The sequence below is a fragment of the Perissodus microlepis genome, chromosome 8 (assembly GCF_051167445.1).
Source record: "Perissodus microlepis isolate ML-2025 ecotype Zambia chromosome 8, ASM5116744v1, whole genome shotgun sequence".
Taxonomy (NCBI): Eukaryota; Metazoa; Chordata; class Actinopteri; order Cichliformes; family Cichlidae; genus Perissodus; species Perissodus microlepis.
This window is the reverse complement of record NC_140468.1, coordinates 4,100,007-4,127,116: the sequence shown is the minus strand read 5'-3', so window position 1 is coordinate 4,127,116 and position 27,110 is coordinate 4,100,007. Positions and strand designations below refer to the sequence as shown.

At 41.2% G+C, this 27,110-nt stretch overlaps 1 protein-coding gene across 1 annotated transcript; it reads left to right on the top strand.

The window, feature by feature from the left end:
• Positions 1-2,478: 2,478 nt before the first annotated feature.
• grb7 (growth factor receptor bound protein 7) lies at positions 2,479-25,171 on the top strand. The gene is made up of 15 exons (XM_084937084.1): positions 2,479-2,602; positions 8,878-9,046; positions 10,667-10,784; positions 15,060-15,216; positions 15,291-15,412; positions 17,651-17,725; positions 18,669-18,806; positions 18,903-19,013; positions 20,170-20,268; positions 20,352-20,435; positions 20,525-20,641; positions 22,592-22,649; positions 22,756-22,843; positions 23,684-23,777; positions 23,867-25,171. The coding sequence occupies exons 2-15, from the start codon at positions 8,883-8,885 to the stop codon at positions 24,011-24,013; spliced, it is 1,572 nt and encodes a 523-aa protein (XP_084793210.1). The 5' UTR covers positions 2,479-2,602; positions 8,878-8,882; the 3' UTR covers positions 24,014-25,171.
• Positions 25,172-27,110: the final 1,939 nt, after the last annotated feature.

Genomic DNA, 27,110 nt, shown 5'->3' with positions numbered 1-27,110 from the left:
CTGATTGTTACAGTTAGGAGGATAAACCACACTATGCTCGGTGGCTAACCTTTTCAGTTGTCATAAAGCGGGGAAATATCCATAGAGGCCAAAACCTTTTTGCAAACAAGTTTGTTTTTGCTGTCAAATTAAACGTTTTAATATGGGGTCTATGGAGGTAAGGATGAGTTGCAATGCAGGCAATCTATTCTCCAAAGTTAAATTTCACCTAATTTAAATATTTATGTAAAGTAGGAGTGATTGATATATTTTATCTAAAACATGACTCTGCAAACTGAAGGTGATGTTATGCTGTCAAAATGTGTTGACTGTACAGAGGACAGAGGTGGGTTCCTGTCATTGATGCAAAATAAAGGAAACGCGTCTTAATATTAATTCATTCAGTTTGGCTCTCCATATAGTAAAAAAGTCTCTGCTGAAGTGGCTGCTGGCTGCAGAAACACTAACCAGGAAAAGAAAGATATACTAGGTTGTTTTCTCTTCAGGACAGCGTTTCTGTTCCTGTTGGGTTTACTCAGACGCACTTCTTAAAATTTTCTTTCGCCAGTACAAAGTCTGCGTTTGAATGAACTGTGGGAATTCTTAATCTATCAGGAAATAACAGCAAACCTTTCTAAAAGAGAAGAGAAAGATTTAATAAATTAAGTTACTGCATTCATGATGTGAAATTACTGTGAAGGCACAGGTTTGCATAATTACCCTGCAGAGGCAGAAGTGTTTCCTTTAAGTTTAAACATGAATTTGTTTATGAAATTTTAACTTTGATTGTTGAATGTCTTCTTTGAACTGTTTCTTGCTCTGACAGCAGTCTGTAAAAATGTAACCAGGACTAAACTGCTGGTTAAACTTTGAACAGAAAAACCCATCTCCAGATTTAACCTCTAGGTGGAGACAAACATACACAGTCACGTACATGCAGGCCTACTGCAGACTAGAGTTCCAGTTTGACTATAAAATAGAAACTATTAGTCATCAGTAAGGCAGAAAAAGCATTTTGGTGTCTGGTAAAAACAAACAAACAAAAAACAAAGTTTTTATTAGTTTATATGAAACACAGAAAAGGCCCAGATTGTTCATTTTTATTCACGATTAAGTTTTAGATGTTAAAATATCAAAATAATAAAAACTAAAGTGCCCAAATCTGTTTTTTTTTTCTAGCCAGTTATTTTCTTGACTAAATTGTGAGATAATTTATTCATATTTTTTTTTTTTTTTTAAAAGTTTAACTTTGATAAATGAAGCAAAAATACTACTTTAAAATATAAAAGCCTTGTATATGCAGTAAATGAAAATAAATCAATCCTGAAACTGCTGGATGAAGTTGGATGGAACCTTTAAACAGTAAAGGCAGCCAATCAGTGACTTTTAATATTAAACCAGCAAAGATTTCTGGTTCCCGTGTGGACAAAGAAGGCCACATTTTCTTGCTCTTCTAGTTGGGCCTCTGCTCTAAGAAGGTTAAAGGGACTTTTCTGGCATACAATTAATGCAAAAAAAAAATGCAAAATAGCTACAGATAAACAGATGCAATGCAAACACAACAACACTCAAAAGTGACCACAAAATTATCCAAGCTAACTATAGTGCTACAAAGAGCTACTTAGAGACACAAAAAACTGCATAGAGCTATAAACGAGCCAAAAAAGATGCAGAATAACTAAAGTAATGCAAAGCAACAAAAGCTGGGTTACACAACTGCATGCAAAATGAGCAGAGAGATGCAAAAAGCAGACACAAAGTAAGGCAGAGCAGACAAAAAGGCCCAAATGATCACAAAGTGACACGAGGATAAAAATATCACAATGAGACAGAAAGAGAGAAAATAATAACAAAACTGATGCAAAGTGATTTAAAACGATATAAAAATACAGAGATGATACAAAACATCTCCATAGAGATGGAAAATTCTCAAAACAGATACAAAATACTTTAAATACTTAAAAAAAAATACAATGAAAAAATGAAACCTCACAACGGGGATGCACAAAGGCACAAATAACCACAAAGTGACACAGAGTAATGGAAAGATGCATAAAGGAAGTAAAACTAGACGTGAAAAAACTGCAGAGATACAGAAAAGTCCCAAGGGACGTGTGAAATAAGTAAAACTTTATAGTAAAATAAGAGGCTCTGGATGCAAAATGACCATTTGATCTATGAATCATGGGTAAAACTACTCATCAAAAGAGATTTCTCCTCAAATTCTTTCCCTTTACCTGAGTCCACCCTGCTTTACTGGCTCAGAATATTCTGTGTTCAGGTTTGATTCTGTACTCTCTGCTTTATGTAAGTGTCTTGGTATTTTCCAGGAGAAATAAAAATGGCACAAGAGTACATGAACCCGGAAGGTACAGACATGTTTAAGCTGTTTTTTTTAATCCGTAAACGGCAGCAAGGGCCTCAGCGAGGGAGGGGGAGGGGCCACCGTGCACACCTGACGCACTGGCTCCTCCCCCTCTCACCTCTTTAGCACACATACGCAGTTATCGGCTTTCTGTTTGGCTGCCGTGGGTTAGAAAAACGCGAAGCTCAGCATCAGAGTAGGATATTAACAGTATGGTTGACAGCTGAAACGCGCCAACCTAACAGACGGAGTTTACAGGTAAGTCTTCAAAGATGGTAACTGGTTGTCAGAACAGGTGCAGGCTGGTTTTGTAACACGTATGAAGCTTTATATTAAGTCAAGGACTCAGCCGAACTCGGCCGAATTGGCCGTTGGCTCAATTTAAACTAATTACGTATGTGTTTAATTAGACGGACACTTTATAAAGACACGTGTACCATTTTTTTTTTTCGTGGTTTCATTATATAGTTCTGGCGCCGTGCCTAGAACTCACCTGTGTCGGCTTGAGTTCGGGCCTTATTGGGGCTTCCAGGGTGCACAGCTCGTTATTTATCGTTTGCAAATGCGGTAAGAAGCGCGATGTGTCGAGAGAACTCAAAGATTCCTGAGTCCATGCTTGAAGGCTTTAAGGTGGACTTGAGAAATCAGTTTATTTACCTAACAAACAAATATTTCCCAAATAATGTTAAAATGACTCGTGTAGTCAACCGAACTTGACCGAATTGATCACTGTTTTTGTCTTAATGAAATACAGCTGTGTTCAATTGGACTGATGTTATATAAAAGCACGTGGGCGATTATCCCACAGTTTGACTATGGAGTTCTGTGACGGCGCTTACGCCTCACCTGTGTTAGCTGTGATTTGGGACTTAATTGCTGCTGTCACTTTGTACAGCTGGCTCTCTTTTCATTTACAGATGTGATAAGAGGCTGTGAGCGGACCCAAACATTCCCCGGGATAAGCTTTAAGGGTTTAAGTGTGACTTGTAAAATGAATTCCTTCCCTTGAGCGCACTGTGATTTCGCCAATAAAAGATTGCATCTAGGGATGGGTTTAGCCGAACGGGGCCGACTTTATCATTGGCCTGGTTTCAACTAAATAACTGAATGAATTGGACAAAATAAACACGTTTAAGATATTTTTCTTAATTTTAGTATTAAGTTCTAGCGCTACATCTGTACATCACAGGTGTTACGTTTGCTGGCAGTTTCACTGACGCCTACAGATAAATGTGTCACATTTCTTAACAAAAGGTCGAAGCTTTAATGGGAAATCATGAAACAGTGTTTCTTCATAGTTTATTAGCGGATAAACGCCTACACTGCCAATCAGTGATAAGTGTTTTCCCTCCACGTGTCGGCATGTTTCAGGTACTGCATCTACAAGAGGAGCCTTATCATTGGCCTACTGTAAACTGTACTGTTGGATTATAATTCATTCCGACTTTTAGTAGTTGTAAAGGAAGTTGGACTTATTTTTCCTAATAAATCAATCAATAAAATGTCATTTTCACAAGTTAAATCATTACAAATGAGATATTTCATAGAAGAACGAGTATATTGCAATGTGTGTCCATGATAAATGATCAATCACATCTGAAGTAGACTTAAATGTGGCAAAAAAAAAAAAAAAAAACCTTAAAAATGAAGTCTTAAACTGTGTGAAATGAATAATTTTGCCACTGGTGGAGCATTTGTTCGAGGTAAATTTGATTATGGAGAAACGGGGTCACTTCTTCGCTAACAAAATAGGATGATTTGCCCCTTATTAAGGAATGATACAAAATCAGATATATTAAACTAATGAGCTTCAGAGGTTTAAGGACTTTTATCTGTTAGATATTTTAAAGACCCCAGAAAATTGTTGCCAAATGAATTAATTATGAAAATTAGCCACATTTAAACTGTGTGTTATTTTAGTAGTAATCAGTCTGCAGCTGATACAATTAAACTGCTCTGCTGTATTGTGAGAAGGCCCTTTCTTAACAGTGAAGTCAATCAGACGTGACTCGGTGAGGGTTTTTCTTTTGCAGTCTGAAATGAATACTATGATATTTTAATGTGTAACTCGGGTTTGTGGTACTTATTTGTAGTGATGGGGATTTTTCGCGTGCATACACGCCATTTCAAGCAGATGAATAGTGTTGGCAGCCCTTGACTTGAAGTTGCAGATTTCATTCAGCTGCTTTGAGGTCCACTGGTGCTTTTCTTCTTTAAACGCGTGTACACCTGTTCACACACGGCTCTTTCAAACTGGGGAGATTTTGCAACACTAACCGCTGCACACCGGGTGTCTGTGTTTGAACAGGGCAGTGTTATTGATCTGCTGCTGCTGTTTTGAGAATAAAGGCGATGCTCGGATACCCCGGCTCTGATGTAAGGATGGTGTGGTTGTGTGGGGTTTTTTTTTTTATATATATATAAAACCTGCAGACTGGCAGCACAGCTCGTCACCTGCTACGCGATCTGCACGGCAATAACAAGGAGACAATAAACCCCCAGTCAGTGTGCTCTGGGTTCATTGTGTCTGCACAGAGTAGAGATTCAGGGCTTTTCTGAGAGAGGACAATGTCTAATTGTTCGAATATGAATCATAAAAAGAAATGCGTGTCAAAAGTGACGAGTCAAGTTTTCATGTTGGAAACACAAACCTCGTTTCGAAGGCCTTTAATTGGCAGCTCGGCATAATTTTAAAATGAGAAATCTGATAAACGACAGGAGCGTGATAAAATACGGATCAAATCTGAGGTGTAAAACAGTGACAGCAGCGAGGTGGTGGAGCAGGTTTACTGCCGATGGTACAGTTGATGGTGGTTTGACTGAAATGTCCTGAAGCAAAACTCTGAACCTCGCAGTGAACCTCACAGTGAGAGCAGGGGAGACTTCTAGGCTGCTTCAAACTAGAGATGGTGTGTATGAGAGAGCTGTGATGGTGGAAGTAAAAGTGAAATCTTATTTTGGGATAAAATTGTAAGGTACTCCAGTGCTTCCTTTGTTGCGTCCTTTAGCAGAGGATATACTGGATCCTCCTTAATGCAAGGAAAAGAGGTGATGCCATCCAATAGTACATATGTTCGCTTTCTTACAGTGATCAGTGACACAGATCGTGCAAATGTTAATTTACAGTTTTGTTTGGTTTCGCTTCCCTTTCATGCTGTGACCCACTGATATGGTTTCAACCTTCAAAAACAGCCTTTGTTAAACCAGATGAACTCTGAACACCGTGCATTCGTTTTAACCTGAATTTAAGTGTTGCATGAATTAATTTAACTTCAGGCACAGAAAGCTTAAATGAAGGCAGGAGCTGCTCTCGATCATCATTTCTATTTATTTGAAATTACAGCTCTGGCAGTGAAGTGGTATTTTTCACCAGTGGCTCAGGAAAGCCAGTAAAAACTCAGTGGGTAAAGTATCGAAGATCCACCTCCTGGATTTTAGTTTGATGTCAGCAACATGCAAGCGCAGATAGATAGAGATATATATATATATATATATATATATATATTATTTTTTTTCTCCCCTCAAGTCCTCATGAGTTATCCTTCTCACCTTTCCTTGATCTCACGACTTTTTTTCATCATGATCAAGGAAAAGTGTTTAGGAGAAGCATCACAGGTATATTTGTCTGGTCGGTTTGCTGCAGACGGCTTTGTGCACGACGCTTTTTGGACCCGTTGGCAAACTGATGCAGAATTATTAGAGTGAGATGTTGCCTAATTTGAATGAATGTGCTCTGGCAGATTATCATTTAAGGAGAAAAGATCGCTTCACTAAAATAAAAATAAACTAGATTAGATGGAGTAAATGGACTGGTTCTTATATAGCGCTTTTCTACTCTTCTGAGCACTCAAAGCGCTTTATACAACTTGTGCATTCACCCAAGCACATTTTTCCTAGGTGCTTTCTAACTGACATTCATACTCCGATGGATGCATCGGAGAGCAATTTGTGGTTAGTATCTTGCCCAAGGATATTTGGCATGCAGACTAGGGGAAGCCAGGAATCGAACCACCAACCTTCCGATCAGTAGATGACCTGCTCTACCACCTGAGCAACAGAAAGTTGTATCTGATGGTTCAACATAAATCTTGGAAGAAGTATGGAGGAAATGTTTTTAGCGTTTCAGAATAAACAAAAGTCTTAGAAGATAGACATCTTACACAGACATGTCTGTCACATGGCTAGCGCCTCTCCACCAGCTAAATATGAAACTTAAAAAAAAAAAAAAAAGAAACCCTTGTTAGCGGTGAACTGAAAGTAAATACAGTGATAGTAAAACTGTATTAACCCTGCACCAGATCCATATTTCCAGCTTTTATGAACCTGTTTTTATATAAGCTTGATTTGTATTTTTTTTCTAGAATTTGCTTAAATGATTTTTAAGAGGTTTGTATTTGATAAAATCCTAAAGTATCCGAGCGGGTACTTCAATTATTAGTGGCAATCAGTACTAGTTTGAGAAGAGATCTTAATTTGAGAAAATATGTGAAACTGTTTTTGTTTAAAATGGTTCAGCTCCAGGAAAAAATGCAAATGCCATCGATCCTCTTCTGCTGAGCCTTTTCATAGGTGCGGGGGGGCTGGAACCTATCCCAGCTGTCTTAGAGCGACAGGCAGGGTACACCCTGGACAGGTCTCCAGTCTGTTGCAGGGCTAAAACAGACAACCATTCACATCTATGGGCAATTTAGAGTTACCAATTAACCTATCCCCAGTAACTGCATGTCTTTGGACTGTGTGAGGAAGCCGGAGAGAATTCACGCAGACACGGGGAGAACATGTGAACTCCACACAGACAGACCCCGGCCTGAAAATGCGAATGATTTCAAAAAACAAACAAAACAACCCTAAAACTTCATGCTTTCTTTTATTTGATACAAAACAAATCAGTGCTCTCTGTTGCAGCACAGTGTGGGTGTTTACGGAAATGTTCAGCGACCTAATAAGGAAATCTGTTTTCATATTCAGACGGTGCGCAGCAGCAGTAGGTGTTTGTGGAAAATCAGGTTCACATTTATCTCGGGCTGTCTGCCACGCAGGTTTATTTTCAGAAAGACAAACATGACTCAACAGAGCTGTTGTTCTAGTAGTATTGTATGCTAATGCGTATAATTGTTATCATGTTATGAAAGGTATTTTGTTTATCGCCAATTTGCTCAAACATGGTGACAAAAAGAGCTTCCGGAGATCAGCAGCAGATCTGAAAAACAAACCTCTATGTGCAGTTGTTTGTCAACATGTGGTTAAAAACTTAACCACCTCTCTAATATTACTGTTATGAATTAAAGAGAAGAGAGAAGCTTAAGTATTCCCTGAGATTATAATGATAAAGTGTGAGGGTGTGTGTGTGTGGGGTTTTTTTATTTAGTGATATCTCAGTGCAGGCATACACATTTCAGTACTTGTTATTAGGAAGTGAAGCAGTATTATTTTCTGCACTTATTATCTTCATGTTATATTGAAGATTTTAATTCAAAACAAAGAAATCATTATTTAACTGAAGTGTGGAGATAATTTTTGGACCAGCTGCTCGTCTGTGACGTGTTCACTGAGATGTGGTGACTCACGGTGCTCGGAACACTTCGTAGTCCTGACTGTCGTTGTTTGAAGCCCACAGCCTACCTGAGCACTGATCATGTAACCAAGAGAACTGCCGCTTATTGAACGTCTTCTCCCTTTCAGATCATTATCTGTAAATTATAAAGGCTATGTGGAAAAATCTCAGATCAACAGTTCCTGAAAAACTCCGACATTAAAACTCACTTCCCTTAAATTGCGTCTCCACCCCCTTCCTTCCCCATTCTGATGCTCGGTTTGAACTTCCGCTGTTGTCTGTGTTAGTGAGGAGATGAACAGGTGTTCCTAATAAAGTAGGTAGGTAGTACCTCTGAATGGCAGTGGCATAATATCTATATTTTATTTTGAAAAACTTATGAAAGTGGTTTTGGTGAAATGAATGAAAATGAGGCAGATAAAAAAGATTGTTACCCTACAGGCTTAAACTTTTAGAAAAGGCCAACATAAGTAACACAGAAAATGGGCTTGAAATTGTATCTAGTCAATATGTTTCGACTAAACCACCAATATAGAACATAATCCTGAAACAATAGCTAATGAAAAATACTGGATATATACAAATGGTTTAATCCTAAACTGGCTGTAGGTGCGAATGCCGTATGACAGCTGGCTCCAGCCCAACCATGACCCTGATTTGGGTAGTCGAAAATAAATGGATGGAAAATCTGGAATCAGCAGGCAGTGTTTACTGTTTCTATTAATATCTCTCCAATAATGCAGCACAAATGTCGTTCTGCTTAATCTCACATTTGTGACGTACAGCTGGCTGATTTAAGTTTTATTAAGTATACATTTAGTACTTGGAACACTCCCTCTGTCTGAGTAAAGGTCAGCAGTATTTTGCATGTGGATTTCACCAGCAAGCTCATTGCAACAAGGACGACATCGGCTATAATAATAAACCTGAGCTCTCGAGCAGCCTGTGACTGAGGGCTGACCTTCACCTTTGCCCTCAGGTAACATGATGGAGGTGGCAGGTTCATGGGCAGAAGTGTTTGAGGGCTCAGAGACGAAGGAGGAATCGTCCGAGACGCTGTTGGGCAGCTCTACTCTCACTCTGGCTCCTCTGGTATCTGACTCGCCATCCATCCGCCGCTCCCAGCCCATCCTGATTACCTCAAACAGGTACGACCAGCACACACATTACTCACTGTGACTGCTCAATACACACACCATGGACATGAATCATTAAACTCATGAAGAAGGAGGTGGATGTTGACTCAAGTCAGTGACTCAAGAGTCATCTGATGTTTAAAGAAGTGAGTTTCTGTTCCTCCCAGTCTTAAAGACGTAATAAATACTGCGAGCTGTCAGTGGGTAGATGTCACACAGGTGCTGTTTGACTTCTTTTCTTTGCTGGGGTTCTTTATCACAGCTTGATGGATGAGCTAAGACAAAGAGAGCGACGTTCTCATGATGCAGAGATGTCATCACCTCGGTGTCAGCGCAGTAAAATGAATAGGTGTTCCACATTAGGCAAGATCAGGAAGAGGAGACGGGTTCCTCTTTCCAGCATTGGGAGAAAGAATATAGGCTCTCCCACTGCTGCAGTCCTCCCCCCACATGATTATGAATCATTTAGCTTTATTAGTGTCCATGAGTAGACTGATATCAGCCCAACAGCTAAAACAGTATTAGATAACAGCATCTGTCTGCCTCTTTCACTTTTCCCTTCCAGCTGTAAATTATCTGACCTGTCTCCTCCCCTCTTCACTGTGCATGAGCAGAAGAGGTAAAAGCATGTTGTACAGCTGGAAATCTCACAGCAAATACAGCACTATGTGAGGAGTGCACTTGGAAAAGTGACGCATAAATATTTACGTGACTTTAAAACTAAAGGAAAAAATCCAGCTGTGTCAGCTGAGACTTAATAGGGTGACGGGGATGATTCCCATGAAACCTGGGAAGAAATCCAGACTACATTCATGGTTTAATATTCGATTTAATTGATGTGTTGCTTACAAGTTTTAGCTGAGCTGTGACTAGACCTGGCAAGTTTTATAGAAATTCAGGTGCAAGGCTGAGGCGCCCTGTTTTAGGTTTATCATGGTTTTGAACAGTTATCTTCTTAGTCTGCACATCTGGGTGAGAGGAATATTCCAGGAACTATGACACCATTTTTCCTGATTGATCATGAGAGGAGGATTTTATACGCAACCTGTTCTTTAGCAGGTAGGTCTGCAGCGTAAGTTACCATGGTGATATATCTGGTAATAAGTGAGCACCCATGAAAACCCAGGCTTAAACCTCACTCAAGTCTCAAATCCTGCTTGGTATTGCAAACCACCTGTAATCTCAGACTAAAGGGAGACCCACCTAGGATCTCGAGTTGCTCATCACCAGATACTGATGACTGGCTGCTAATGAATGCTGTCTTGGTACCTTACCTGACCTCTCAATGTCTGATCAACGTGCAATATTAGTGCAGGCCTGCAGGGGGCGACCTGTCATGTTGTTGAGTTTATGTGCACGCTGCAGTTAGCTACGTGAACTTCTACTGTCTCAAACACATGAGACTTGACTTGTTGTTGGGATTCATTTGTCTCAATTCTCAGCCCCAATAGATATGAATATAATCGGCTTCATTGTGTCTGCATCATGCTTGTTACAGTAGATTATTTTTTGTTTATCATCAAGATAAATATAGAATATTACCAGGCTTATCATTTAACTGCACAATGAGCTTATTTGTCAGTTTTTGCCTCATTTTGATGTCGTTGTGTTCTTTCTGTCTGAATGTTTCAGGGCGAAGGGCGTGGAGTCGTTCTCTTCCTCCGTCCCGTCCATACCAAACCCGTTCCCTGAGCTTTCCAAATCTCCGGTGCTCATCAGTTCATTTCCACCACAGTCGAGTGACAAACATGTAAGTGTCCTTCCTAATCAGCTAATTCAGAGATCCAAGGTAACCCTTTAAATGTTTCCAGTAGTAAGTATTCTTTTTATGTGTTTTTAATAGCTCTAAAGTCTTTTTATTTTGACTATTTGTTAAAGTGACCACTGCATTTTTAATCCTTTCATTCCCCATTTTCAGTTTCCCTGAATTCAAACCTCATTTCAGACTTTCAGTCATGCCTTTTAAAAAAAAAAAAAAAAAAAAAAGTTTTACAATTCTGCAGGCAAATGATCATTAATCCACCTTTGAGAGCTGTCCCCAGTGGATCCTCCTGTTTTTTTTTTTTTTTTTTTTTCCTCTACATTAGGTTGTAATTTCAGTTTCACTTGAGGCTGAGTGCCAGAGTCAGGCTAGAGGAGTTAGAAAGATAAGATAAAACTTTATTAATCCCTCGGGTGGGTTCCTCTGGGAAATTCTGTTTCCAAAAGCACAGCACCGACAGAAGAGAGAGATAGATAGATAGATATGAGGAATAAAAATACAAGTGAATTTCAAGTATTGAGGTCTATTGCACCATTGACTATTAACAAAAGGTATTGCACAGTGACGTGAAGAGGCACTACAGCTTAGTTGTTCCCCCCGCCTTTGTCCTCCTGTTTCCCCTCCCTCTCCCCTCCAGAGAGGAAAGTACGATATGAAGAAACACTTTGTTGGTTTAGGTCTTTTATTTTCATGGGATTTATTGTACTTTTAGGCAGTGTTTGTTTGGGCTAATCAGAGCTTCTTCTGAGTGAATTCCATCACACCTGCTTGGCTGACAGGTGCTATCAGTACACGGAGCCTTTACCTGTGCCTTAACCTGTCTGATTGTGACTGACAGCAGAGCTATGTTGCCATGCCTGCATGGACGTATTTTGAATCACAAACACTGCCAGAGTAAACATGTCTGCAGTTACATCAGCATGTCAGCGTGTTGTACGAGCCAGCTATGGACTGAATTTATTACTTCACTTTTTTCTGAATATTCCACCAGAAAACATCGATGCTCTTACATTTTGTCACCCTCGATTTGAGTGACGTCTGCGTGAGCTGAAATGCACTCGGCGTGACTTAACTTTTTGTTCCCCTGTGGACGTCTTCAGGTCTTTCCAGGGTTCAACAAAATCAATTTCCCAATAGTCAGTGGACTTCTTTCTCTTTAAATGAATCGTTTGAGGTTAATGAAACTGAGTGTGACTCTGCGTGGGCTTTAAGATGAAGCTGCAGCCTGCCTTCTTTTACACATGGCCAGCAGCACAGAGGCGCCATGACTGGGACGGTGAACCCAGGTGGGGTGAAAAAAGTTTATTTTCAGGTTCAACAGCAGACGCGCTTCATTAGCGTTATCACAATCAAATCCTTCAGTCAAAAACCCAGTGAAAGTCTTTTTATCACACCACCTGCTCAGCAAGCTTAAAGGGGAAGAAAACAATCTTTTCAGCTGCTCCCATCCATCACCAGCAGCTCCACACACAGCGATAAAATGCTGAAACTAAAGCTGATCTTTGCTGCCATCTGTAAAATCACAGAATAGTGAGTTCATCCAGATCAAGAAGCTGAGCGAGAGAGTGTGAGTCCAGCTTTGAGGCCACAATTTGTGCACAGGAGTTTAGTCATGCAGACACAAGAAATGGCCAAAAGCACTTCCATAAATAATAAATCCTTTTCCCACTTTGCTGTGGAAGAACTTGACTGTCCTGCAAAGAAACCTGAACTCTGTTCCTCCAACACACCGTCTCTGAGCCCAGACGTATCCATGTTGGACCTTGGTAAATTTCTCACTCCCTGCAGCTGGTTAAACATCTGGTGCTGGCAGGAAAAGCAGAGGATGTTTGCACAAGCTGATTAATTGTTTTAATTGAATTTACCATTTTAGTTTCCAGCAATTCTGAAAATGAAATGATCAACTCAAATGCACAGGTAACATTGAGCCATCAAACAGTTAATTTAAAAAGTAGTTTTAATGTAGTAATTTTGATAAAAACAATGCATCCTGACCTGTTTTTGATCCCATCAGTAGCAGGAAAAACTAAACCAGCGCAGGATACAAAGTCGTTAATGGAACATTAACCTGAAAAGAAACAAATGAGGGATGAGATTGAAATGAATCTGGAAACACAAAAGCTCGTGAACAGAGTCGTGAGTCAGCTGCGTGTGGGCTGCAGAAGATTTTCAGCTTTCCAAATGGGCTGTGGCGATCTGGAGGTTATGAATGACTAGCATAGAGGATAGTCGTCACTCTTTGCTTTCCATTAGCGCACATGTGCATGAGTGTAAAGGTGTTTGTAGTAAACCAGTGAAACCAGTTCCTTTTGGATTAAAAGATAAAATCATGAGCTTTGTCTTAAATACGGGAACGTATGTATTTATCTTTTTCAAATGAGCCGAGTGAATAGTCAGTGGACTGACTGGATACTGACCTGTGGGGATTTCAGCTAAAAGAATTTTCCTCCCCCATAATCCCGCTTGGTCGATGGGTACCTATTATTTATGTCTGACGCAGTCACTCGCCCAACCAGTCTGGACTTAATTGATTGACAGGCGCAGGTTTCAGGGGTTTCTGGTCGGGCAGGTTCGTTGTCTTTTGCTTGAAAGCGTGCTGCGAGATCCAGACAGTGTCAGACAGCAGCGCTCTGTCTCATCCTGACCGGTGAATAACCTGCACTCGGTTCACCTCAGCAGCATCGGGAGCGCATGGACACGACTGCTTCATCGGTCTGTTTACCTCGGCGTGTGCAGAAGAAGATGAAGATGGGAGAGGATTGGGTCTGAAGCCTGCGGTGTAGACGCTCAAAGTTAAGATGCAAACGAGATGAAGAATAAAACAAGCCTCGCCCATGTCACACTAAAATTAGGAAGAATTTAAAGGGCCTTCAATTTAAGCTTATTAAATACATTGTGGCTGTCTGACGTTGCACAACAGTTGGCAGGATCTTGGCTGCTTGTCTCGAATGCGCTGATGTTGAAACGGTGCCAAAACCAGCTGCAAGACTCGTGTAACGCACTTGTTTGCGTCTCGGATAGTGCTGTTTTTACCTCGTACTACAGTTGTTCCACAGGTATAGCCAGTGGTGCCAGCGGTTAGCTTGATATCATACTGTGCACATGGCGTCTAGCACCTCAGTGGTGATACGAGCAGAGCATCTGCAGACTCTCTCCAGGATCCTAAATGCTGCTTTTAAAAAGCTGTTTTCATTGGCTCATTCCAAATCCAACACTGATTTATTTTTTTTTCCTCATCTGGTTATTATAGTTTATTTATTGCCTGATGTGGTTGTGATAATTGTCACTAGGTGGTACGGCAAGTGTGTAATTGGAGGTAATATGAACCTCAAAGCTGAGTCTCACGCTGAATTCTTAAAACGGCGCGTTCTTCTGCTCCTCCCTTAACTCGGTGACCTATCGCGGTTAAGTTCAGGTGGCTTAACGTGAATGTAGAGGGTCGGAGCGAAGACGGATCCCACTACAAGACACATCCGAGGATGGATGCTCAGGAACCTGAGCTGATGGGCTTTAATCACATCTGTTCTGCTGTTAAATAAGAACGTGCTTATCAATGAGGTGCTTTTTGTTTGTTTTTTGTTTTTTTAAAGTGCAGGGAAAACGATAGCAGGACGTAAACATTCCCACAGGGATGGGTTAGGGTCTCACGCTTACTGAGGCTCTTCTACAAATCATACAGTTCAGCTGTGAGCACAGATTTTAAGTTTGTCAGTAAATCAGTGTTTCGTTCGTTGCTCCATCTGAGCCGTCAGGTTATGTCAAATTCATAATTGCCTGTAAAAAGTGCACTTTCTCATAGTTTTTAATTCTCACTTAGCTACTATTAAAAAAAGCTGCAACCTGTCTCTGAAACTTCAAACTATAAAATTAAGTCTCTTGGGAGATTTATTGGCTGTCAGTAGCTCCCAATGAGAGCGTGCCCAGGCCTGCCAGCAGCATCTCTCTTGACTGTCCTAGGTAATGCCTATTGCTGCCCTCATAAATGTAATTTATTTCTTTTAAGTTAAAAAGCTAATTAAAATCTAAATGCAGAAAACAGAAACCATCTCTGCAATTCTGTTATGCAAGGCTGGGAAATGATAAAAACAGAATCTGACTTCATATTATCATATGAAGTCAGATTTAGTTTTATACGTTTCTAATTTAGTTTGAACAAAGATTAATATTAGCACCAACTGACTTCATTATGTGTGAAGTGTTGGATAAAACATGAGATGTTTTTGGTAATTTTATTGATGTGACGTGTGTGAATGCTTTGTTCAGGTGATTAAGGTGTATGGAGAGGACAGCCACAGCAGGTCGGTGTGGGTTTCTCCAGGAGCCACAGCCAGGGAGGCGTGCCACATGTTGGTGCAGACGGCTCACTGCAGCGACCAGGAAAACTGGGCCCTCCTCGAAGTCCATCCCACCCTCGGTCTGGGTAAGACGACGCGGTGAACGAACCTTTTAACCGCGGTATGTCGAAATTTCTCATACCTCATCCTGTCTCCACAGAGAGGTGTCTGGAGGACCACGAGGTTGTGTTGGAGGTTCAGGCGACCTGGTCTCTGAAGGGTGACACGAGGTTTATGTTCTGCAAGAACTACGCCAAGTACGAGTTCTTCAGGAAGCCAATGGTATGCAGCTTGCAGTTTGTTTAAAACCATGTGACAATGCAAATCTAAAGAGAGAACTCTAAAATGAATAACCCTTTTCCTTCTTGCATAACAGCAGACTCTGAGCAGAGGTATTTTCAGAGTCTTTATTAAACAAGTCGGTGCAGTGGATGTTAATAAGGCCTGACGTCACGGTGGCTTGATTGACAGGTTGCGTGCTGGTGCAGACACACTGACTTAATGCCTCAGATATTTCATTACATCGACTCTGCGCTGTCACCTGTGCTGTTAAACAGAAACGACACTTGAAACGCACTGAAAACAGTCCCGTCCCACAGCTCTCTAACGTGTGGCCACACTGCCTCCAGAAGGCTCAGGAGTGAATAAGATCATACATTTAGGCCTTAAACTTGCACAGTTGCATAAAGCAAACAGAAATTGCGAGGCACAGTTAAAGATGATGTTAGTGAAAGTAAGAAAATACTGCATTCTCTGAAGTCTAAAAGCAACCACATTTTAAATGTTGCTAAATTATGTTACATTAGTTTGCATGGTGTGGCTAACGCTAGCATCCATGCGCTCAAGCTGAATGTGGTTAAATATGAATGCCAGTTTCCTTTGATAAACTTACAGCTGCACATCTCTTAAAGCCAAAGCACTGCTGGACCACACTGTCCTCTCACAGAGAGGGAGGAGCTGCCAGGGATGCAGACTGGGAAACATGTCCTCTCCTCTTCAGTACATGTCAAATAATTGGTGTAACTGCTCCTATTATACATATACAGGGCTTGAAATTCATATTTCACAGTACAGTTGGCTGGAGTTCCTCCTTAAATGCTTAGCATGTAGTTGTGAGTGTAATTGCAGGTTATGCATTTTCTTCTTCTTGCCTTAGATTATAATATCTGCAATTTCTGCTTTTGTCTTTGTTTTGGTGGTTTTCTTTTTGATGTCCTCTGTCACATCTGCACCTCATCATGGTAGATTTTACAGATCCAGAAGTGCATTTTAAGTCCAAACCCTGGATATACTCGGGGATATTTCTTTGATATTTTAAGATCAGATTTTAAAATAATTTATGTAAACTTTATTAGCTTTTCTCTTTGTCCTCTTAGCCTTGTGTTATTTTCCCTTAGTGCATTTTCCATCAGTTGACGTAGATTGGTGTTTTGCTCCTGCAGCTGTCTATGTTGGTGTCTTGAGTCTGATCGCAAGAGCTTTTGAGCAGAGGGTGCACACCAGGTGTTGACCAGGTCAGATGTTGGTCCGCCTCTGCAGCACATCTGGCCCATCTTTCTGGATCTGTGAAGTGTTGAGCTGAACATTGTTTGTGGGGATTTTCCCACGTTGTAAATGCTGCATTTGCTCAATGCTGCACTGAAATCAGTCGGTAACACAGTCCAGTGATTCCAGCAGACACTCTGCCTTTCTGGGATTGTGTGAAACGTTTCTGCACGTTAGCACCTGCCAGACAATGGGTGTAATTTTCTTTCCTCAGGTGCTGGAATTACCCATCCAGCCACATTTGTGGCTACAGCACCGAAAACAAAAGCTGCAAAGTAAATGTTCTTTATTTAATCTTTGCTCAGTCACATTACAACATAAATGCTTCAGTTTGTTGAAACCATCCAACAGTCTGCAGTCCTTTTTTTTTTTTTTTTTTTTTTTTTTTTAAATCGGATGATGAAATTTCTTTTGTGGGTTTTAATTTTGTTTATGCATAATTATCTTTTCTAGCAGTTATGTGAGTCCTGTGAGGGGAGTTATTCCTTTATATGAACGAGATTTTAATGCCAACAATAAGAGTTTAATGTTTCCTCGTTGGTTTTCCATCAAATCTTCACGCTCCGGGCACAGTGGGTATTAACCGTCTGCGTTAGTGTTAAATTTAAGTTGATGAACGTGCAGAAACCTGCATGTTTTAAGCTAACAAAACCACAGCAGCCGTCTCCCTCTGGGCACTTTGAAAGTGCCAGTTTGGCACCAGTTTGATTTCTTTGTGCACACGACTGGAAATTTACCTCAGGCTTTATCTGATCACTTCTCATTTTATTACATTTTTTTTTTTCTCCATGTCTTGAACAAAGGATCATGATTGGTGGAAGGTGTGGTGTATATTTATCTTTGTGTAGTTTGTCGTGTTCCCCGCTCACTGATTGGTTGGATGAAGTCACAGGAGGAGAAGAAGCTTCTCTGTCATTATACCCCTGAAACGATCAGACACTCATTTACATGACAGTCCTCTGCTTCTTCTCACAGCTCTTCTTCCCAGAGTCCATGATCTCCGACAGCGCTGATGTCAACAAGGGTATGACATCATCAGAGCTCATTAAGGTAAACCGTCCTGAAATCAGAAGCTCATTCACAACGGCTCGCTGAAAGCACTGCTAGATCTGTCAGCTCAGAGCTTAATGATGTTTAATGTTGCTGCTCGGAGTGGTTTACACTGCAAAACCAAAACGTCTTAAGATTATAATTGACAATGTAAAATGAAACGTGTATTTACAAAGGTTCAATCAGAATGATAGAGTACAGCAAAAAAAATAAATGGGTCCAGCATTAATGTGTATTACTAAAAAGCAAAAAGCCAGTATTTGTTTTTAATTAGGTTTTAATAAAAAAACTCTTACTGATGCATGAAAAACCAAACGACTGGTTAAATTGTTTTAATCACATTGAAATTCACATTTCAAGACTTTTTTTCGTTAATTCAGAAGGAGCAACAAATCAGCCTCTCTGGGTTTCTAAGAGATTTAACTCACAGAAAATCTGTATAAAGTTTAAAGATTTGGGGCTCTGCGTCTAAACTTTACAAAAAATTGCAATGTGTCGTCTGACCTGCAACGCTTTGAAAATTCTGCCAGTCTTGGCTAGCTGTGCTCTACACTCTGCACTGATCTGGCTTTCTCCAGTTATGAAGTATCAGTACCGTAGTGCTGGCCGAGAGTCAAAGCCAAGTTCTGATTTGATACCTGTGCTGGATTAATAAGCCGTAATCCTCACTGTGAGGAAGACACTAGGGTTTTGTTTTTTTTTTTTAAATCTGAAAAGCATCGTCCTCGACTTTGCTCTTAAAACTATTTAAAACAAAAGAGAGAAATGCTTTCAAAATGCACATTTACTCGTGCATACGTCATCTGAGTACTTGGAGTCTCTGAGTGCTGAAGTGCTTTCAATCTACAAAGTAGAGTTAAATGAAGTGCTTTCAAAGTATGGAAGTATGTGATTTGCAGTTCCTGCAGTAATGCTGTAGTAATGAGCCGTGTTTACTCATCAGAACCTGCTCAAGTCTGGGACCTGTCCGGAGATCCAGGGTTTCCTGCATGTTAAAGAACCAAGTCGAAAAGCCTGGAAGAAGGTCTATTTCTTCCTGCGTCGCTCGGGACTCTACAGCTCCACCAAGGGCTCGTCCAAGGTCAGCAGGTCCAGCACAGTCACACAGACTTTAGTCACAGTAACTACATGACCTCTAGTTTGAGTAAATCGAGGTTCTGTGTGTGTTTTCGTGCAGGAGCCTCGTCACCTGCAGTATGTGGCTGATCTGGACGATCTGAACGTCTACACTGTGGTGAACAGCCGTAAACTATACGGAGCGCCGACAGACTTCACCTTCTGCATCAAGGTGAGCTGTTTTCCCCCAAGGCAGGGTAAACACATGCAGGGTTTTTCCACTATAAGCAGCACTGCAAAAACACTGTTTTTTTTCCACTACGTGAAAGGAAGCTCTGCTGATGCTTCACAATAAAAGCATCCCTCCTTGTTCAGTAAACAGACGCATAAAGCTGAAATCTGACAAACCACAGACAGAACTCCAGAGATGGTGACTGGATGTAAGATGTCCCGAGTGATCACGGCCAACCTGGGTCAGTGGAAAAACCCTAGAGTGGTTTTACCTGGGTTTTTCTGTACGCTGATCTCGTGTTTGTTCAGTCACCTCTTCCATTTAGCATTCCTCTTGCCTGTGTAGTCTTTGTGGCTCATTGAGTCAATAAAGATCACTTTCACTTGTCACACGAAGAAGGAAACGGGTGTATTAATGATGGCTCGGAAGCCATGACGGTGAACCTGCACGCACAAAATCAGAACTCCTTTGCTGAGATGTGGCGTCATTCCTGTTTTCTTTACTGCAGATTAGCCGCTGAATTGAAAACACACATGGGGAAAATTTGGCCTGGAGGCTGGATTGAGATGGTCAGGAGGCCAGTTCCTGATATCCTGAAAGGAAAATTAAATGACACCCAAAAATCGATACAAGCTGCAGCATGGTGTGCATGTGGAGCAGCTACATTGTCTAAATTTATTAATGATACTAAATATAGTTTGACACGGAGTCGTGGTGCAAATATTGGCTTTCTTGTCACTAAGCTGGATGTACGCGGGCGCCACCATCTTGGACTACAGTTTGTGAAAATGGAGCACTGGCTCTCCTCCTGCTGCAGGTTCTGGTTAGAGGAGTCCTCCATCTCACAGTGGACGACCGTGCAATGAGTCTCACAGCAGCTCAACTCATCAGTCAGCCAATAGCAGCTTCTTATGGCTGCTGGTAGCACTGCATGTTTTGATTTGTTAGATTTACACTGAATCGAATGGCGATCTTTTTGTTTGCCATGGAAAATAAAAGATTGGGGAGCTGACTGAGTCCTCTCTCTGTGTGTGTGTGTGTGTGTCCCCCAGTCTCTCATATTGAGAAATTAATTTCAGTCTTATTATAAATTTTGGCAGTTTCTTCCATGTTTCTGTGCACCTCCATTAAATATACCTCACTTGTGTTTGCACAGCCTTCCAAAGATCCCATCCGTGTTCAGGACCTGAAGATCCTGTGTGCTGAGAACGAGCAGACACGAACTTGTTGGACGTCCGCCTTCAGATTGTTCAAGGTATTGTCCATATTTATGCAAGAAACGCCTTGTTTATCGTTTTATTTTCCATGTGTACTTACAACCGTCTTGTGTGCTGTCAGTACGGGAAGCAGCTTCAGCGTAACTATGAGATGTCCAAAGCAGCTCCACAAAAAGTGGAAGGATCCAAATTAGCAGATGGCAAAGTGAGCTCCTCACACACGATGCACAGAGAGTTTGAGCCTCTTTGGATCGTCCTCTCATGTTCATGCTCTTCTTTTATCTGTGTGGGCAGTCAAAGTCGGAGGCTAGCCTGGTGGCCATGGACTTCTCTGGGAAGGCTGGCGGGAGGGTCATCCAGAACCCGATGGAAGCCCAGAGCGCAGAGCGGGAGGAGGGGCTTGCATGGAGGGTAAGGATGGAGGGAGGTGCTGATGCAGGACCAGACCCCCTTTTTAATGTAAAGAAACTATTAATGGAGCACCTTTCCAGCACGTTAGTGCCGTTCAAAGTGCTTCACAGAACTAAATAAAATAAACCTCATTTCTATTGTTGGTTCTGTACAGTTTGGTGCTGTTTGGTTAGTGTCCAGTGATTGTACTCACGGGTTTGCAGCTGACGTGGGCTACCTGAGAGCAGTGAGGCTGATCCAGAACAGCTCAGGCCTGTGACACTGACGGCGAGTTGGCCGAGACTCCAGAGCTGATTGGAAGAGTCATAAAATCCCTGTTAGCTTAATATGCAATGTTATGACCCCGTGTAAAGCACAGCTTTTAATAACATCACTGAAGCAAAAACTTTAAAAGGACACTTGTACCATTTTATATATAGAAACAATTATTTTAGCGCTCTAAGATGAAAGTACCCCACCTCCCCCTCTGAGGCTTCAGAACTTGCTTTAAAATATTCCAGTGATGGTTGTCAGCATTTCCACTGCTGCACAGCAAACGGTGACTGGTCTAATTCCTCACAAACACAAGGTTTGAGCAGCAGCCGGGAGGAATGAACATATTTGGAATATCTACTCTCTGACGTCCTACAGAGATGTGCTTCGAGCGGCCTCTGTTGAATCACAGCTCGGGTTTCACTCAGTATGTCCAGATAATCCCTGTGTGAAACTTGTGAAACGTCTTTAATCTGAGAATCTATCAAACTTGCTGTAAAGGCTTTAAAAGGAAACCTGGTGAGCATGCTTATGTAATGTGGTTTCAGCTCGACCTCACGGCAAACGGTGAATGGTCACAAAATAACATCAATAACTGTCTTGTTGTTTTGTTTACATTCAGCCCAGAATGCTTGAAATTATGGTTAATGTCTGCAGCACAAACTACATGTTGTGGAGACTCTTAACCGTTCACCCGTCGCTGTGGCAACCAAGGGAAAAAATGTCAGACCATTATATTCAAACTTGAATCATAAAAAGTTTTTATTGCCTTGCTGAGAAGTTTTACTATTTAAACCTAACAGTAGATTTTATTGTCTAATCCTAACAGATGACAACACCATTAAACTAACTAATGGGCTAATAAATAAACATGAGTGGTGAAATGATCCATGGCAGCGTCAAACCTCCGGCATCCAAATGCGGACTTTCTCACTATATATATATATATATATATATATATATATATATATATATATATATATATATATATATATATATATATATATATATATATATATATATATATATATATATATATATATATATTTTTTTTTTTTTTTAAGTGAAATATTCACTCTGTGTACATGGATGCAAATTGGTACATGTGAGATGGAACCAATGGAAAATTAATGGAAAAATCTAAATTGGTTGCTGACGGAGGAATTTAGACACCACAAGATGTCTTATTTTTTTCCCCATTCCACAGTGAGTGGGTGCTGCTCGCCGTAAACAGCAGTCAGAGTGAGGTGTGCCTGCGGCAGGAGAGCAAATCCTTCTCTGCACCGTCCATAGATTTTTTTCACTAGGCGCTCTTTGGAGGGGAAAGTGTCACTAAATCAGCAACTGAAGCCTGACAGCCACTGCTGTCGGAGAGAGAGATGTCAGGCATCCAAGCAGAGATGGTGCAGGCTTCATTTCCACATTTAATAAAAACATGCATATTTATACAAATCTCTAAAAGGGAATGAATTCATTTCACAACAAATATCTGGGTACAGACGTAGACCTTCAATTCTTCATGATTTTCTCTTCCACAGAAATTTGGATCCCGATTAGCTTGACGTGATAAACCTAGACTACAGCTAACTCACCACCCAGCCTGAGATTACTGTGTTGTTGTTTTTTGGGAGGCGAGGTGACTGTAAAGGCCTGATGTTTTAACTGGTTTCTCTTGCTTCTTTTTCCTCTCTGCCACAGAGGCGAGAGGCCCTGAGGTGCAGTCTGCCTAACCTGAACTCTGCTGTGAGACCTTCCTGTAAGTTCACATGAGTGGAGATGTGGGTCGTAGTCCAGGGTTGTTGTTTTTTTTTTCTTTTTTTTAAATTTTTTTTTTTAACATTTCTTTTTATTTTTTTTATTAGCCATCCACAAGACCCAGCCGTGGTTTCATGGTGGTGTTTCCAGAAAAGAAGCACAGAGACTGATAGAGAAGCAGGGGCTGGTGGACGGGTGAGTGATAAAGGCATCACATCTGTACGAGTGTCTTGTGGACTGATCGTTTGTATTCAAGTAGTTGCGTATGGAGAGTATTTAGCATGCGAATGTAAAACTGCGAGGTTGTGCTACTACTATTAATGTTAGCCAAACACACAGACGGGGACAGATCATCTGTCTCATCCAGCCTGGGACTGGGTTAGGTCACCTAGGAACTGGAAAGGCCCACTGCTCTACTTAGCCTGCTGCCACCACAACCCAACCTCAGAGGGAACATGGTGATGCCCTTATTTCTCCCTCCTGTTATTCTCAGAGGGAACCACGGACACTTTCTGCTCATCACTGGGCTGAAAGGGTTCCTGGGCGAAGCGTTACCGTCTTTACTTACAATTCCTAAGTAGTCCACAAAGCCTCATTGGTGCTCGATGGCTCACTGGAAGGCTTGCATACTGCTACCATGTTTTGTTACAGCTCAGCTCCCATGAATGTTTCACCATATTTGCTGGGCGACCTGATTTACTTGCTCAATACAGCTTTGTGTTTTTTGTTTTTATTTTTTGTTTTGTTTTTAACATGAACCAAGTTTACTTCTCGCAGTTGCAATCTTTAACCTGTAGAGGTCGCCTCTCATGGTGCTTTTGTGCAGTGTACTAAAATACTCAATACAGCATCCACCCTGTCAGGTTTAATAGAGGAAGAAAGTTTCCGTGACGTACTGAAGGTCATATAATTGGGTTTACTGGCCAAGTTGACATAAAGCATGTCCTCTGTGTAGCTCTACCAGTGATCCCACAGACTGAAGGATTGTCTGTCGTGCATTTCTCTCGCAGTTTTAACTCGAGCTGCTTTTTGCAGGATGTTCCTGATTCGTGACAGCCAACAGCACGCTCAGTGCTTCGTCCTGTCACTGTGCTATCAGCTGAAGACCAAACACTACCTGGTGATCCCAGTGAGTTCCCTTCATTCAGTCTCTGCTTAAAAGGAGAAGCCTTCTGTGTGTATGACGCGCCCTAATTTTGATCATCTTCGTGTTTGCAGTTTGAGAACGGCGGCAGGAAGTACTACACCATGGACGATGGCGACACGCTCTTTATTGACCTCCTGCAGTTGGTCGAGTTTCATCAAATCAACAAGGGCATCCTCCCAGTGTGCCTCAAACACCCCTGCGTCTGCGTAGCACTATAAACCCGCAGCTCCTTCACCTCACCTCTGCCCAGCTGCACCACCACCCAAACTCCCCACTCAGGTTGTCAAAGAAAATCTCTCACTGCAGTGTGATGAATTTATCAGGCTGTGAGACGAGGACTCGAGGGAAGACGGGCGAAAAGCATACTCTCTGCTCCTCCTCCCTTTAGTTTTAAACACATTCTCCACATCGTGCGGCTCCAGACTGTAGCTGTTTTTTTTTTTTTTTTTAAATTAACGAGCAGCGGCCCCACCGGAGACGGCTTAATTAGCCGCGTTAGACAGACTTTTTAGCGCTTTGGGGACCATGTTGATGACGTGCACTTTGATTCGGATCCATGCTGCGGCTGCCATGAGCAGTCAGACTTTCACTGTGATGAGCAGCACCAGCGAGAGGAGGTGGTGTGTGATTCTCACCTGCACAGTAGAAGTGTGGCCACCAGAGGGCGCTCTGACTCAAAGCTCAGAGGAGGAATTCATGGATTTGTCAGCTCAGCGTAGGAAGAGAGCATGTGTGGATTACTGAGAGAACATTTAACCATAAAATGCACCTGGTTGCAATCATGTAGCATGTAAATTCTCACTCTCCTGACTGCAGGTTTTTTTTTTTTTTTTTTTTTGTACTTGTATTTGTGCCTTAAACAGAACCAGCTTTAATTCGTGTAACAGTAAAAGCTATTTCACTGCTGTATTTGCACAATGATGGTGAAGGGGAATCTGTCTTGTTTTGGTTTTACGAGAGTAAAAAGCTAACTGCAGAGGAGATGCGGTCAAAGCTGTACATCAACTCTGTCGTAACCCTTTATTTTATAGGTCGATGATTTCTGACAGTTTTCTCTTTGTAATTTCGGGGGGGGAAGTGTAGTTTACACCAAAAAGCAGAGCTGGTGTTGAGGTGGAGAGAAAATGCAATAATTACAAAATGTTTTTCTACTTCTCAGAATTTATTTGGAAAATATGCACCAGCCTTTTTTTTTTTTTTTCTTTTTTTCTTTTTTTTTTAATTATTAAAAATCCAACAGGGGGGAGGGGGGCGATTGGATTTTATCATGAAGATTTGTTGCTGAAATGTTTGCATGTATACCCACATGGGCATTATTCATTCAAAGACAAATTTAGTTTCCACTCATTTTATTTGTGACTTTTATTGACATGAAATGTTTTCAGATGTTTTATATGTTGAATAAACTTTCATATTAAAAAGATTCTGAATTTAAAATTATTATTTTAACTTCTCAAACTTTAACTGACTTTACTTAATCTGATCAAAGCATAACAAAGGGATGTCAACTTGTCCAGTTCGGAGCAGAAACCACTGCGAGCCTGTTTCAGCTCCTTCAAATGGAAGTGACTACAGGTGCGCTGGAGAGGAAATGAGACTACCTCCATGGAGGTCGTGGTTTAACAGGTGACCACAGCTCGATGATCGCTCCTCGTCCCTCCTGACTCTAGCTTTTTTGTTTTTTGTCCTTGTGGCTGGTGGGTTTGCATCATGCCTACAGTCCATTTAGGTTGCACATAGTCCAGCTCCTCCAGTGTGGCACATTTATAGGCTGTTACACAAGAAAAGAGCTGATGAAGGACCTTAACCCAGCAGCATGACTGGTACCTGACCTCCAGTGGGCTCCTTCAGCATGTTTTGGCCAAACTGTTAGACCCCATGAGGTGACACGCAGACCTGATGTCCTTCAGTCAGACCTGTGCTAGCACACCGCTGTTCAGTTGGCGTCAGCTTGAACTGGCAGCTCTGTTATTGGCACCCTGATCTCATCGCAGACAGCAAATTCACACTGAGCATGTGCGACAGATGTGAAAGAGTCTGCAGAGACCGTAGATGAGACCGTCATCCAGCATGACCCGTTTGGCAGTGGGTAAGTGTCGGTCCGGGGAGGTGTATCCCCCCCCCTTTTTTTTTTTTTTTTTAAAGGCTCCATTTGTTTCTTGTTCCGTTTCCCATATTTATGACACATTGAAAAACATCAACTATAGTTTTTAATCAATTTCATGCAAAAAGGGGTTAACCTGAATCATCTCGTGCGTTCATGCTAGGTATTAAGTATCTGCCTTGAGGCTTCTGCAGCAGTAAATCCTATTAATCTGGGTCTGTTATCCACGATTCAGTGCAAACATCACAATGTAGTCATTCGAAGTGGAAAATTACAATAAAATCAAAGCTTGTGATGGTAAAAACATTTACAGCTATCCATTCTGTTTGCCAAATGAATGGAAATTCATGTCAAAGGGGCAAAAAAGTCGCAATTAATGTTACAAGTTTTTTTAGAAATTTGTAAAAACAAAAAATCACAGTGGGACCTGTAAATGCATTGCTGAGGTTTAGGTGATGTCACCAAGTCAGCTTAAGATTAATTAAAGACTTCAGTAAAAAAAAAAACTATAAAAAGTACTTCATTTTAATATGACATCTGGCCAGTATGGAGCTTAAAGATTATATAAAGATACAGAAACTTGGTGGTACATGGAAAAAAATTGGACTCACAGACCCCTCAGAATTATCTGCTGTGTCATTAAAGAGGCCCACACTGACTAACCCTAATGTGGCTTTGTTTATGCATTGATTGATATGGTGTACAGTATCTGTATTGGTAGGAACTCAGATTCAGAAGTATTTCCTCTAGTTTATGATATATTTACATTATCTTTTGTCCATGTTTGATATAAACATTCAGGATAAGTGACAGAAAATAAGGCAAAGCTGAATAACTCCACTTTATAAGGTAGCATCTTCTAGTTTCTGAATGTTAAACACATGCTGTGAAACACAGGTACTCATGTCTGAACAAAATAACCTCTATGTTAGCTGACATGTCATCACTTCCTTTGCCTGTGCCATCAGACAGTTTTGACAGCCCATCTGGATCCAACGTGACGCCTGCAATTTGTCTGCATGACTGACGCCGCTCTACCTGCTCCCTGGTTCTTTTTCATACTCTTGTCTTTGGTTCGTGGTCAGTTTCCCTTCTTTTCCCTCTGTGACATCTTCCCTTTGTGAATTCTCGCCATCCAGATAGTGTAGGATCAGACTGAGGATCTCAATAGCAGAAAAGCTTTTAACAACTTTTTTCTAAGGGAAAATAAG

What these genes read in the sequence shown, in the direction of transcription:
- grb7 (XM_084937084.1), top strand. Translation starts at nt 8,883, where the DNA reads ATGATGGAGGTGGCAGGTTCATGGGCAGAAGTGTTTGAGGGCTCAGAG. An exon ending in AGTTCTTCAGGAAGCCAATG is followed by an intron (nt 15,413 to 17,650) that starts GTATGCAGCTTG and finishes TTCTTCTCACAG; the next exon opens with CTCTTCTTCCCAGAGTCCAT. An exon ending in ACTTCACCTTCTGCATCAAG is followed by an intron (nt 19,014 to 20,169) that starts GTGAGCTGTTTT and finishes GTGTTTGCACAG; the next exon opens with CCTTCCAAAGATCCCATCCG.